This window comes from Myotis davidii, unplaced genomic scaffold (assembly GCF_000327345.1).
Source record: "Myotis davidii unplaced genomic scaffold, ASM32734v1 scaffold1284, whole genome shotgun sequence".
In the NCBI taxonomy this organism is placed as follows: Eukaryota; Metazoa; Chordata; class Mammalia; order Chiroptera; family Vespertilionidae; genus Myotis; species Myotis davidii.
In genome coordinates this window covers 387,562-402,503 of record NW_006295187.1, presented here as the reverse complement: position 1 = coordinate 402,503, position 14,942 = coordinate 387,562, and the positions used below count along the sequence as shown (strand labels likewise).

Here is a 14,942-nt window from a genome sequence, read left to right as displayed (position 1 = left end):
GTCGTTCGACCCCCAAAGGGGTCGCGACCCACAGGTTGAGAACCACTGTGCTATTTGAAGTGCTATGCATTAGTGAGTGGTGGGTATGTAGGTGTGAACTGATCAGGCCTCCAGGCTGCCAGGTAAGCAGGAAGAGATGCCTGGGCGATTTCAAATGGAAAAATGGCATTAGCAGGATTGGGAGTGGAAGCAGTGTTTTAGTACAGGGACATATTATTCCAAGGAACCCATCTCAGACTGTACCGTGTGCATGCTTTCAGCGTCATTTCTTATATACCCACTTGCGTTTATTGAAGAAAATCCTGTGAGAGTCGCTCTTCTGTGTACGGAGCTGCAGGGTTCTTATTTTTTAATTAAACACCCATTTCAGTTTATAGAAAACACTATAAAAACACCACTAAGTTTTTCTCAACTACTTGCCCACATGTATTTCCCAAGGTGTGGTATTTTAAGGTTTTGGTTTTGGTGATAAAGTTTTCTACCCAAATACTTACATCCCCACTGTAGACTCAGGGTTATGTGACTTACTGTTGGCATTGCACAAAGAAGTATTAAACTGATCCTTGCTTTCAAGGAAATCATGGATAAAGCAATACAATAATAGAGAACAATACATTATTCTGTGAACAATTACCGTGCATGCCAGGTTATTTGGGAGAAAAAGAAGACTAATAGGTGGGCAGTTAAAGTTTTTTTGGAAGAAGTAGGCCTTCAGTTGAAGAATGTGCCTTATTTGGACAGTTGGGAGGACGGTCCTTTTTTCCCTTTCTAATCAGTACTTTCACTGTTGTGAGAATTAATCATTGAATCTCTTTCTGAAGAACATCAGCATTATCATGGCCGTAGCTGGAATATCATTACTTCTAAGAAGTGTTCGGCTGGTAAGTTAAACAATGAACAAGACATTCTGAGAAGCAGTAGACAGTTACTTTTTTCTCACTTCAGTTTTTATATCAAGCAGGGTAGCATTTTGTTATTCATCGTAGAAACTTTAAATAGTATTTTAGGACAATGAACAATTAAGCTCTTGTTGAACAGTAACACACCCACAGTATTTTGTATGGCAAGTAATTGCACATCCTGTATTTCCGTAATCACTTTCTTCATGGTTAAAAGGGAATCTGAAAAGGATTTAGTTTGCGAGAATGGTATAATCACTAAATTTGCATTTCCGACATTGTGGAATATCTCAAAACTGGTTTCTATAGCAGTTTCAGATTTAGATCAGAGTTAAATTATGTCTCTCTGAACTAAAAAATTTATGCTTCCTCTAATTTGCAACACTCTTTAAGATCAGTTGTGCAATGAATAAAGCAACATGCCCAGTATAAAAAATAGTTTATGCTTTCAGTTAGCATATTTTTTTTGCACTTTCAATACAGTTTTAATAATAAACACTTTGTGGAAATTCGTTTGATATTTCAAGACTTACAAGTTTTTTTTATAACTGTACTTGCTATAGGATGTAATTTTAATGTCATGTTGCAATTGGACATGGATTTCTGGTTTCTGTATTTATTTATTTCCTACACTTATTACTTATATATTGTTTTATATTATCATTGACTACATAGCATTACTACACTACATCTTTTCCAATTGTTGCCTTTCCCCCCTAATTCCATGTCAGCACTTTTATCTTAAGTGCCTTGAACTTACTATCAATTCTTTTTAAAGAGAGAGAAAGAGAAGAAGAAACATTGGTGTGGGAGAGAAACATTGATCAGTTGCCTCTCATTAGTGCTCTGACAGAGAATCAAACATGCAACCTTTCAGAGTAGAAGACAATGCTCTGACCAAGTCCAAGCCAATTGTTTTGTAGAATGTCCCACAGTCTGGGGAGTGTGTTTCCTCATTAGATTTAGTGTGAACAAGAAGGTGGTGTATACTTCTTATTATATTGCATCAAGAAGCTCATTGATGCCTGTTTGTCATATAATAGTATGACACATAATTTAATTAATGATCTCTTAGTATTTCAGACCCAGTTCATATTAAAATTTCTTTGATTGTCTCAGTAATGTCTTTTTTAAGTAGATGATTTATTCAAATCAGGATTCAGATGGTCCAGAAATTGTGTTTGTTATATCTCTTAAGTCTCATTTATTTTATAACAATTCACCATACCCATATTTCCCACCAAGCCATTGATTTGTTAGAAGAGTTACCATTGAGTGTTCCACATGCAGAATTTGTCTGCTACAACATTTTTCTTGTGTGTAACTTTTTTTTGGTAATGTTTAGTTCAACTTTACTCTCTTAGGAAGTTGGGTACTAATTTATCCTACATATGTGTAGCTCTTAGTTAGTCATGATTATGAATGAAGCTCATCCCTGTGTCCCTATAGTATTGTTAATGTGGACGAGATAGGTATAAAATATTGACTAACTCTAGGGCTTTAGGTATTTAATTAAATTTCTAATGTTGACCTTTTTTTGTAATTTTTCTCCTATGAGATAAAAAATAACTAAAAAAAAAAGTCTTGTTGATTAAAAGTGCTATTTTAATTTGACTCAGTTTGGCTTCGGTTTTCCCAGCAGTACCTGTGTGAGTAGATTGCACATCTGTGGGATAGGATAGTGACTATTTAACCAGACTTGTGTGATGCAAGGTACAGATATATATTCATTATACTCACTTCTTTTTGATGAATTGTGTTATATTTTGAGGATGTAAGCTTTTAGAAGTTAGGAATCTGTTCAGTGTGCACTATATAGTAGTTTGAAATAGTAAAATGATGACAAAGATTTCTAAAGAATGCCCCTATAAACACTTTTGATTAAATGATATTAAATATTAATATAAAATTAAGAACCAAATAAAAATTTTTCAGTGGCTGTCTTCTTGTTAAGTGTTTAATAATTTAACACAATTTTAAAGTGAATAATAACAAAATGTTGTATTTTTCTCCTTGTAAATCATCAGACATCAAAATTTACAAGTTCTTCAGACATTCCAGTAGAATTTATAAGAAAGAATGTTAAACTACGTGGACGATTACGCCGACTAACTGAGGATGTTTTAGAAATTGAACATATTCCTATTACTTTACCTATTATATCGTCATGGAGAAGTAAGTAAGGTGCAAGTATAATAAGACTGAATAACTATTTAGTGTTCCTTTATTAGAAGTTATTTATAAAATAGCAAAAAAATTTGATTTTAATTTTTAATAACTCTAAACTCTTGGACTTAACATACAAGGAACTGTTTAATTTAGCTCCAGATTTCCTTTCTTCCTTCCCTCCCTTTTATCAACTACTCATTATCTTATTCAGGGATTCAAGCATTCATTCCACAAATATTAAGGGCCTATTGTTGATTTATTCAAATCAAGATTCAGATGTGTTCTAGGCCCTATACTAGCTGTACAGTGCTGAGTGAAACAAGACCACTCTACCTCTTGGAGCTTACAGTCTAGGTGGAAGATGGACAACAAACAAAAGAAAATTGTTCTTAGAGCTGTAAGAGAAGGAGCTGGGTGCTAGGATGTGGATTATTGGGGATGATGTAAAGCAGGAACCTATACCTATGAAATGGTCATTGAGGAGTTGCTATTTAATCAGACACCTGAAGAATGAGAGAACGTGTGTGGGAATGAGCTTGGCTCTTGTGATAAGCCATTGAAGACTCAAGTGGCTAGGGCATAGGGAAGAAGGGGATAAGGAGGGCTGGGCAGGGGCTGGTTCTTTCCTCCTCAAATTCCCATCCTGTTGTGGAGACTGAAGTAGGTTTTTGAAATTATTCTATCTGTTATATACTTGTCTTCTTTTAAAAGAAAACTTGAGTATAGAAATAAATAGACTTACATCTAGAGAACCTGGGTATTTATAAATAAACCATACATTCAATTGGTTTGGGGAGGAGTGGGTAAATGATTTTGAAATTTGCGTTCACAACACAGTATTAAAGCTACTCTCTTCTCTACCTAACCTTTTTAGAAGAGCCCTGTGGTGTTTTGCTGGTTAAGCTGGCTGGAGTAGAACTCACGAAATCTGGGAAAGTGTGGTTACAAAAAGAACTAAAACCTTCCCAACTACTGTGGTTCCAGCTTCTCGGAAAGGAGAATTCAGTACTCTTTTGCTACCTTTTAGTGAATAAGGTAAGTAGGGTGAAGAAATAATAAGCAACATTTTATTCTTTTTATTTACACATTAATATGCCATTAATTAGAACAGTGATGGCGAACCTTTTGAGCTTGGCGTGTAAGCATTTTGAAAAACCCTAACTTAACTCTGGTGCCGTGTCACATATAGAAACTTTTTGATATTTGCAACCATAGTAAAACAAAGACTTACATTTTTGATATTTATTTTATATATTTAAATGCCATTTAACAAAGAAAAATCAACCAAAAAAATGAGTTCACGTGTCACCTGTGACACACATGTCATAGGTTCGCCATCACTGACTTAAAACATTGGCTATATAATGGGACTGAATATGTTTGTCTTTTAAAACTGCTACTCGTAGTGATTATGTTTAGAGAATTAGATGTTTCATATGTAAATTCTGTTATGAAATTTTAGTTTATTATAAAAAATAATAAACTTTAGTTTATTATTATATATGTTTATTATAAAAAATAGAAAATTAAGATGAAGGAAAAATTTAAAATTATTGACTCTAAACATTGCTAATTTAAGGAAAATCTTTTTTGAGTAGTTTTTCTTATTTTTAAAGTTCCTTATCCTATCTAATAAAGACAGAATATGCAAATTAACTGTCACTCTGTCACAAAGATGGCAGCGCCCTGTCCCCTCAGTCCCTCCGGAGTTGTCCTCTTAGCCCTCACCCCGGTGAGGGGCAAGCAGGCCCCCACAGAGAGCAGACAGCAGGGCCCTGCTTGGCCCTGGCCGTGGTTGCGAGGGGCAAGCAGGCCCCCGCAGAGAGCAGACACCAGGACCTGTGGTGGCGACAAGCAGGAAGGTCTGCAGAGAGCAGAGAACCATGGGGAGTGGGCCTAAACTGTCAGTAGGACATCTCCCGTGGGCTCCCAGATTGGAGAGGGTGCAGGTCAGGCTGAGGGCCCCCCCCCCCGCCTCCCCTCCCTTCCGTGCACCGGGCCTCTAGTTGTATAATAAACAAGAATAATTTGAAGAAACAATAACCTTAATTATTAGAACCCCGCGGATGTGGCTCAGTGGTTTGGTGTCAACCCATGAACCAGGAAGTCACAGTTCAATTCCAGGTCAGGGTACATGCCCGGATTTTAGGCTTGATCCCCATTGGGAGCATGCAGGAGGCAGCTGATGGATGGTTCTTCCTCATCATTGATTTTATATCTCCCTCTTGCTTCCTCCCTCTGAAATAAATAAAAACATTTTTAATAAGTGATTAGAATGGTAACTACTTTAATTCTTTAGTTTTTGAATTATTTATAGAAAGCCTAATGGAATCCATTATTTTTTTGCATGTCCAGATCATATTCATTTCTATCAAAATAAGAATTATCCAAAGCATCTTGCATTTAAAAGTAAATTGATGATACAGAATCATGTAAGAGATGCCAAAGGCATTTCAAAATATCATCTTCTTTTTTAAATTGAGGAATATATTTTATTTATCTTCAAAACCACCCTATAGAGTCACTGTTTATATTCCCATTCACAGATGGTGATACCATTGTAATAACCTGGCTATTATTTAACAGAAAAGGAGGAAAGGGAAGGTTAAATAACATAGGTATGCCATTTATACAGCTTTGCCAAAAAGTTGTATTTAACACTCCCAAGTCTGTCGCCTGCTGAGCCAGGGGGGAAGGGACTGTTGAGACACATGCCCAGTAAAGTTCTGAGTGACACAGGAAGGTGCTTTCCCGTCAATCACATCTGGGAACAGGCAATTGGCCAGAATAGGCGTGGCCACTACAAGTGCTCGAAACCTGAATATTTAAACTTCCAAACAAAGGAAGTTCCTTCCTTCTCTCTTTTCTTTTCTGGAGCCCCGTTCAGGGCTCTTCTGTGGCAGGGATGTGCTCCCCTGTGCCCATGTGGTTCACCGCCAGGAGGCACGCCACAATGAATTAATGGGCTTTAATGAACTTGGATGCTAACCTACACAGGGCTACAGCAGGTATTGAAGCTCTGGACACCGGCCTAGCTTCTGGCTTTGCTGGAAGCCCACTACACCTTTTCCAGGACTGGCTTAAGGGGCAGGGGAGCTTACAACCCGAGAAATACAACTTTATGCAAATAAAGCCTCCTCCACATCCCAGCCTCCATGGGGGCTTCTGAAAATGCTTATTTCAGCTGTATCCCAAGAACCTTATTCCCACTTGTGCCTGGGAACTCTGGCCCATTCATTCTTCCCGCAACAACGGGAGGCAGGGTAACCAACTGTATTCAAGCCCAGCTCTTTCTGGCTTCTGAGCCCACACTTCACCTTGTGTATTTTACCTTATATTGCTTCCTAGCAGGTGACCAAACTGCTATATGTATATTATGGTAATTTACACATCTGTTGAATTTTGTTAATGTGTGAGGTTGAATTTTAATTATTCTGATTTTGGTGTAAGGGAATGAGCTCTTAAAATTTAAATGATTGAGAAAAATATGATAAACTTTAAAAAAACTGTACTTATTAACTCCTATACCAAAACTTACGGTATTTATTTTGTGGGATTTTTTTTTGTTAATCCTTACCTGAGGATATTTTTCTATTGATTTTTAGAGAGCGTGGAAGGGAGGGGGAGAGACAGAGAGAGAAAGAAATATTGATGTGAGGGAGACACATCAATTGGTTGCCTCCTGTATGCACCCCAACCTGATCCAGCCTGCTATCAAGATACATGCCCTTGACCGCAATTGAACCTGCATCTCTTCAGTCCAAGGGCCAATGCTCTATGCACTATGCCAAACTCGCTAGGGCAAAAGTTACTGTATTTAAAGGAGCAAAAGGTTACTTTTTCTTTAGATATTCCTAGAAAACATCTCCTACTTTAAACCTGGAGTTTTCACATTTTTAGAATTTAACTGTAAATTACTTGTCTAATGAAGCTATGAAATTATTAATACAGTAATTTGTTAAAGTCCCACAAGGAGTATAGAAATAGCTCATCAGGATCTCCTTTACTTTGTAACTGAGTCGGTTGTGGGGAGAGGAAATCCCATGTATCCAGTTTTACTAGGAAGTGAGGGATTCCATGAATGAAATTTTCTGAAGGATGAAGATTCTAGGTCAGGCCTATTTTTATGTTAATTATTTTGTGGAAAGTCTTTAAAAAATTCATTTACATGCTAGCGCCTTCCAAAATGCTGGAATTCAGAACCTAATTTAATATTTTCATGATGATTCAGTTCATTTTGCATTTGCTTACTTTTTTAGTTTCTTTTACTGTGGCCTTCTGTCAGTTTGCCTATCTTATATGATCCATTCCTCTACAAAACAACAAACAAAAAACCTGCTTTTTATACATTTTACTGCTTCTAAGCCTCTTTGGGTTAGAACAGCGAGGCTGAGAATGATATGTTATAAAACGGGCAACTGAATTTGAGCAAGTATCTCTTCTAGTGATGAAATTCTTGAAATATAAATTAGCTGTTTTAAGCCCTTGGGGACCCTTTTGCTTTTTGGCTTTTCTCTGGAGGACTAAAGTTGCTGAATGACTCAATTTAAAATAAATAGGTGGTATGGGCTTACTAGCAATTTTCTTAAATAATTGGGTTGTGTTATTTTTCCTTGCAGGGTAGATTTTTTAATGTGAATCTAAATGAAGACATTTTGAGAAGAGGCCTTGGCAAAACTGTTTTTGTTAAAGGACTAAATCATGATTCTAAAATGTATTGGAAAATTCACAAGCGCTTACTTAAAGCTGAATTAACAGCCTTAAAAAAGGGAGAAGGAATATGGAAGGAAGAATATGAAAAAAAATCTTATTTGGAAAAATTCAAAGAGTCCTGGGGAGAATATTGGAAGAAAGATAGTTATTTAAAAAAAATTGGATCAGATTTCAACCTGAAAAAAGAAAGTTATTATGACAAATTTAGAAGTACTTATGAAGCATGGAAAGACAACTCCTTAATACTGAAGTTCAGAGAACTTATGAGTCGCATACACTTTCGTAGAAAAGGGTGAAATATTCCAAGAGGTCTAGAGGTGACCTACTCTGAAAACAGTAAAATATCTAACTATATGGACATATTTCATTGAGTTGAAATGGGAATTTCTCAAAATGACCAAGTTGTATTTTCATGGTATTTAAATATTTAAGAGATGATTATTATAAAGGTGACATCAGAATAATTTAAACAAAATGTGATTAATGTAATATGCTTTTAGGAAAAATTAAACACTCTATAAAAATGTACCAGGTTGGGGGATATATACATGTTGTGCTGATATTTGAAGAGATTTTAATTGTATGGGTCATTGTGTTCTTTAGTTATTTTGGGCAGCCATATTTAAGTTGTTTTTTTTAAGAGAATATTTCTTCCAGTTTTATCAACTTTGATTATTTATAATAAAGGAGCTGTTTATAACCCATGTCTGAGGCTACTCTTTTCTCTCATCTGCTTACTGTTTTTAATTTGGGGCAGTGCTACTAGAGAAGTTCATTCCATTCCTAGAAAAAAAAGAACGGCTAATTTCTACCTGTTTTTAGATGAGGAAGACAAAATCTTGAGGACAATTATGAAGGAAATAATCGTGAGGATAAAAAACAACATGCTTAGGATGGCAGCAGAAAATAGAATAGAGATGCCTTATGGCATTGCTGAACTCCTCAAGTAGCCAACCCTTGGAAGATCTTACCTCCCAACTTCTCATTGTGTGAAATAATAAATTTGTTTATTTTAATGCCAGTTTGTTAATTTAGGACTTGGTACATACTTGCTGCTAAAATCATCCTGACAGTACAAAGCTTCTTTTACAAAGCCGACAATAATCCCCAACATCCACAATGTCTGTGGACCTTGTTCTTAATGATGTGCAATACTGACAAAAGTCAGAAGCATCATCTGGTCCAAATAGTTGGCTCCTTGAGAATCAGTAATCCAGAGTGAGAGGTTAACTGCTGCTGCCTGGTTAAAATATAACAACATGGATTTCCCAACATTAATTTTTAAGTGAGGTCACATGTTTTCCAAAGATTTTCTTTGTGTGTGTGACTTGATTTCATCACATTTGAGTTAGAAAAAGATGTTATGTTACTGATTCAAGGTTCCGATGCCTGATGGTTCAAAAGGCCAATATTCAAAATGTCAGTTTGGAGTAAAGAAAGGTTTGTTAATTGAGAAGGTGCCAGCTTGAGAAGCTGGGGCCTTACAGCCTCTGCAAGTCCACTTTACAAGAGTCCAGAATTCAGGCTTCTTTTATGTGACAGGAACGGAGAACGGAGAACTGGAGGTGGGGTGGGGGGGCGGACCAAGAAGTATGTGACACCTAGGCCCCAACAGGGATCAAAGAAAGAGCATGAAATCTCTAAATCTTTTTGTTCCTGGTCTCTTTGATCCCTGCTAATCTGAGTCTGATCTTGAGGCTCCTGCAAATCTTTGCCAAAAGCTCAAGCCTCAAGCAGAATTCCCTTAATAATTAGCATATCTATAATTATGTGCAGGAACCATTCTCCTGAAGGCCATGGGAAAAGCACAGGCTAGCTAGAATTAAGGTAGAGTCAGAGAGAGCACAAGCGTTTCGGTCTGTTAGGATTACATACTAGTTTTTATTATCTGGGTCTGAAGCCTCAATAGCTCTTGGTTTTGTTTTAAAGGGATGTTTTTTATTTATGGAGAAGTTAACAGTACATTTAGATGAGTTTTGTGACAAGCTCTTGAGCCATTTGTATTTGCAGGTTGTTTCCAAGTGATGTCAGATCTCATCCTAGTTAACACTGTAATTAGTTCTGATGACCTTTACCAGCTCAGCCAGTGTACAATTGTCTTTCCAGTTAAGCCAGGTGCAGGTGAGGCGGTACAGGTCTTTAGATGATACGGTCTAACCTTTTCCTGGATGATGCAGTAAGGAACTGATTTTATGGACAAAGTGGGCAAGAAGAAAAATAGACCACTGGGACCCCTGTCATGTGCAGTCACCATTTGCTGAATATTCTTGTTCTCCACTTAAACAGTGGCATGATTAATATCTACTTGAAGGTTAGGAAGAATCCCATGGGCCAGTAGCGTTTATCTGGGCCAACAACCTCTGCTCTGTTCTTTGTCTCTGGTGCCTATTGTAGATAAGCTTGTTTGATGACAAAAGGGCAGGGTGAACTAGATACTTGCAGAGAGGCTAGATCTTTGTCACTGGAGATGTTTATGACAGGGCCATTTGAAAAAATGGATAACTTACTTTTAGGCTGAATTTCTGACTAAAGCCCAGGTTCTTTGCCTTCCTCAAATAGAGGATTTACTATTTCTTGGTCTCTCTCCTGACTTCAAAACAGAATCCATGACCACCTTTCCCCCCCTGGCCTTCTTTCCTTTGGCATTTGGGTATGTAGGCCCCATTTCCTTTTAAAATATATTTTTATGAAATGAATTTAGTTCTTACTGTTTTTCTAGAGGATTGGATTTTTACAACCCTTATCAATCTATTTTCTTCTAGGTCCATATTTCCTTTTTTAGGTTTTATTTGTTTTTCATTTCCCAATCAGACTTCTTACACATGAGATGTTGACAGCAATGCCAGCTTTATCATAATGAATGATGAATAAAACTTAGAAGGAGAGTAAAAACAATGCCCAAACACATGATCTGGCACTGTTAGGATTGGGCAGCTAAAAGCATATCCTAGCAACCAGGGGAAAACAGACAACCAGGGTCTCCTTACACTTTGCCTTCTATTTGTTTTGATTGGTTCTATCCATGAAACAGGTGTCCAAATGCTGGCTCTTCTCTGGCACATATGGTAGTTCCATGGGGGCTCTCTAGGGGTTCCCTGTCATAGTCCCCTCTCTTGGTAGAGAGTCTTACTGCTTTCTCTCCCCACTTACTTAACTCCCAGGAGAATCTAGTATAGAACCTTTTACATCTGGATCTCTACGTCTGGGGTGGCAAGGACACATGAGTTTGCTTGTGGAAGGCGACTGGACTGTAATCACTCCACTCATGGGTGTATATGTTGGGAGGAGAGGTATATTAGTAATTGGCTTCAGTCCTGCCACTGTCCATGGAGTTAGTTCAACTTACAGGAAGTTCATGTATTTTTATAGTACTAAGTGGGAATATAGGCTCTCCACCGGGTACTTCCTCTCTCTTGCTTCCCTGTTTTTGTCATGCTTCTTTCTCCTTGTCTCAGGAGAGTGAGGTGCTGGCAGGTCTAGTAGCATAGCAAATGTCAAAAGAGATCGTCACTATTTTCCCAACTTATTGACAACAGGATATATGGTGCCCTCAGTCTTGTAGAAAGGGGAGTGAAGTGCTAATGTCAAATCATCCTCCTCCCCTATGTGAAGGGGAGAGAGAAGGGATGGTTGCTGCCCCACAAACTCTTAGCTATCCAGGACCTCTTATGTCTCTTGGTTGTGAAACCTTCTAAATCAGCTTACCTTTCCCACCAGTGGGAAAGTTTGGGAAATCTGCTGCCCAAAATGTCATCTTTAAAAAACTTGACTCAAAATATTAGGGTCATTGATCCCAACAGTGAGGCTATCTCTCGCATATTCCTGATCTCTGTGGTAACTCCGAGTGTGGTAAAGATGTGAGGTGGCCCTAGCCGGGTTTTGCTCAGTGGGTAGAGTGTCGGCCTGAGGACCAAAAGGTCCGGGTTCGATTTTCCTCATCAAGGTGAGTTTGCATCTTTGACATGGGAGTTTCTCCTGGGATAACGTTACTCCATGTGCTGTCAGCAGGCGTTTTGTTGACAGAGTCTGACCCAAATCCAGTGGTTGTATGTGGCATTGATTTGGAGACAGTGGCTTTTCATAAAAAGTCAACATGGTTCAAGAAGCCAAGAAAGAGCAGCATTTCAGAAGTTCAAGGCACCAACAGAATCACCCTTGTGTAAGGCACCATTCAAAGGAACGGCATACATTGAGGAGCAGCAGCTGCTGCAGGGATAGCTGGAATGGAAATGGGATCCCTGCTCTTCTTTGTGGTGTGGGGAGGAGAAGTTTTCCTCAACCTTTTTAGGCAGGGTTCCTGGCTGGGTCTGAAAATTAAACTGACAAAGACAGATTAACAACAGAAAAACATACACATTTATTTGTGGCATGAGAGGTTCATAAGGAAATGACCCAAAGAAACAGAGCTGAGTATTTTGTGCCAGGTTTGACGGAGAGCGCAAGGCCGTGGAGGCAGATGGTAGGCTAAGGAGTAGGAGGTGATTGCAGTAACCTGGGGAAAACTTAGCAAGACCTGTTCGTTAGGATTCCTCTTGGTGTCCTTTGCCATTGGAGATAAGGGTGCTCCTTTCCTCCCAGGCACCTCTTACATGAGGGTTTTATAACCTGTTTCTGGGTGAAGGAGGAGGTCAAGCGACTTTTCTGCTCTGGCCATTTTCTCAGATTCCTTCAGCTTAAAATGTCAACTATGTTAAGATGCCATATTTCGGGGTAGTGTGTCCTGAACCCCCATCAGTGGTTTGGAACTCTTCTAATGCTGTTTCCAAAGCAGCTATTTCAATGAATGCAAATTAACAAAAAGACTGAAGAAAAGAAAAAAGCCAAGATTACAACTTAAAATGTTAATGAAAGGTTACAGTGGGTGGTGCCTGGGCGGGCTAAATAGCCATCTCAGACAGTGATGAAAGAAAATGGAATTTATTTAAGGAAAAGGGCATGGGAGATGGGGGTACCTATAGGGAAGGGCTACACCGATAAAATGGGGCTTTGGAGACAGGTTCAGGGGTAAGCCTGAGACGAACTACCGCTGCCCATTGCTCCCCTGGTTGAAGGTCTCATGGGGTCCCTTAGAGGTTAGGGACTACGTGCCTATGGGGGTAGGAGAGAAGGAAGGGATGGCATGGGTGTGCTCCTTGCAGGGAGAGCACACATTGGGTCCTTTGTCCTGATTGTATTTACCTCTTTTTTGCAGGTGGAAATCTTAGAGGACCTCTTAGGGGAGGGTCTTAATAGAATATTCATCAGCTCTACAGGTGTGCTCTTTCAGGGTCATGGTCTCCACTGATTGGTCGGTGTCATTAGTCAATCCAGCTGGTCCTGAGGCAACCATGGTGCCACTTGTCTGGTTTTGCTGCTTTTCTGGGCCTGGAGCTGAACTACAACTGAGGCCTAGATGTTATCTCTAGGGAGGAAAAGGTCAGGGGGTCTACACCACCTGACCTGAGATGTGAAAGATCTGGTGTCCAAACCGCATGACCACAGATATGCTAAGGGATGACAGGTTACCCTGGGAGTGAGGTTCTTGTTTTCTCAGTTTTGCTTCTTGCTCGGCATCTGGAGCTTTCTGCCCTGGTGAGTTTCTATACCTCCTAGACCATCATCCTTGCTCTGAGCGTCTAACAGTTAAGGATGTGAATAGCAAAAGACTTTCTAAATGAATCAACTATACTTCTATTTCAAGATGGCCATTGAGCTTATTCACCTAACTTCCATTCAAAATATCAAAATATCACATCAAAATATTAAACAAATGTTAAAATACAAAAAAAGGCCGAGCCGGTTTGGCTCAGTGGATAGAGCGTTGACCTGCGGACTCAAGGGTCCCGGGTTCGATTCCGGTTGGGGGCATGTGCCTTGGTTGCGGGCACATCCCCAGTGGGGGGTGTGCAGGAGGCAGCTAATCGATGTTTCTCTCTCATTGATGTTTCTAGCTCTCTATCCCTCTCCTTTCTTCTCTGTAAAAATCAATAAAATATATTAAAAAAAATACAAAAAAAGATGTCAATGATGGAAAACAGGGAATGATGCCTTTAATTAGCTAGATATTTGGAAGTTTTGCAACCTATTATAAAATTGAATTAGATTGAGGTTTCAGTATTCTTTGAAAGGAGGCAGAGTTCATATAGTTAGTAAGTTCATGAGCTAGTTTGGGATCATTGAGTGATCAGAATTCCTTCTGGCCATGCCCAGAGGTAGTTCCTTATGATCTGGAAGCCTAAGGTCAAATGTCGATGCACCCAATATATAATATGGAGGAAAATAGGATGTCAGTAGTTCATAGCATATGTCTTACCCTGCTGGGTGGGGATAATGATGACTCCCAGTCCTGCTGAGTGTAAATTTCTTGGTTAGTCGGTCTGGGTGTCCCTGCTCTGCTCCCTGAAGATGAGCTATCCTCATCTGAGTTATCCTCCATAGTCTCTTCAAAAGTAATCCTTGGGGGAAGATCTACTCTTTGAGGGCGGGACAACTTTAGAAACCCCTTTCTGTTGATGTGGGTTCATGGCCAAAGTGTTGAGCAATCACAGGCCTTACCCCCACCCCCACCTGCACCCCCAGAGATTTAATCCTGTATGGCTTTGAGATCTAGCAATTTACTGGGGAAAAGGTGTGCAGTTGGGGTCCTGCTGACCACACTTGTTTGTGTTCTGATCTTTATATTCAGAATGTTTTGCTTTTTTTACATTTTTAAAGGACATATCTGAGCAGTGTTTTTCAACGGTAGGCCGTGAACTATTAGTGAGATGTGGAATCAATGAAATGGGTTGCCACCAGCATTTAAAAAAGAAAAAAGATCAGATTAAAATATATCATGGGCATTGCAAATAGAAAAGACAGGCATTGTTTTGTTAATTTTTTGTTGTAATTATATTTATATACTAGAGGCCCGTTGCAGGAAGATTCCTGCAAGAATAGGGCTTCCAGTGGCTGGAGCCAAGCAGAGAGGGGAGCGAAACCAGCTGAGGCAGGCTTCGCTCCCACTCAGAGCTGCTCCTGCTGGGTTTCCCCTCCCACTCCCAGGCGCTGTGGCAGGTTTCCTCTCCAGCTCCCAGGCGCTGTGGCGGGTTTCCCCTCCCTCTCCCAGGCGCTGTGGCGGGTTTCCTCTCCAGCTCCCAGGCGCTGTGGCGGGTTTCCTCTCCCACTTCCACGCGCTGTGGCGGG

At 39.4% G+C, this 14,942-nt stretch overlaps 1 protein-coding gene across 1 annotated transcript; it reads left to right on the top strand.

Moving 5' to 3' along the window:
* On the top strand, nucleotides 1–8,485 carry LOC107184108 (chromosome unknown open reading frame, human C3orf33). The gene is made up of 5 exons (XM_015567912.1): nucleotides 1–122; nucleotides 822–881; nucleotides 2,927–3,074; nucleotides 3,943–4,103; nucleotides 7,688–8,485. The coding sequence occupies exons 2-5, from the start codon at nucleotides 837–839 to the stop codon at nucleotides 8,075–8,077; spliced, it is 744 nt and encodes a 247-aa protein (XP_015423398.1). The 5' UTR covers nucleotides 1–122; nucleotides 822–836; the 3' UTR covers nucleotides 8,078–8,485.
* Nucleotides 8,486–14,942: the final 6,457 nt, after the last annotated feature.

Excerpts from the sequence above, each read along its gene's own strand:
- LOC107184108 (XM_015567912.1), top strand. The coding sequence starts at position 837 with ATGGCCGTAGCTGGAATATCATTACTTCTAAGAAGTGTTCGGCTG. Across the intron at positions 3,075-3,942 it reads TATTATATCGTCATGGAGAA|AAGAGCCCTGTGGTGTTTTG; the intron begins GTAAGTAAGGTG and ends TAACCTTTTTAG. Across the intron at positions 4,104-7,687 it reads GCTACCTTTTAGTGAATAAG|GGTAGATTTTTTAATGTGAA; the intron begins GTAAGTAGGGTG and ends TTTTCCTTGCAG.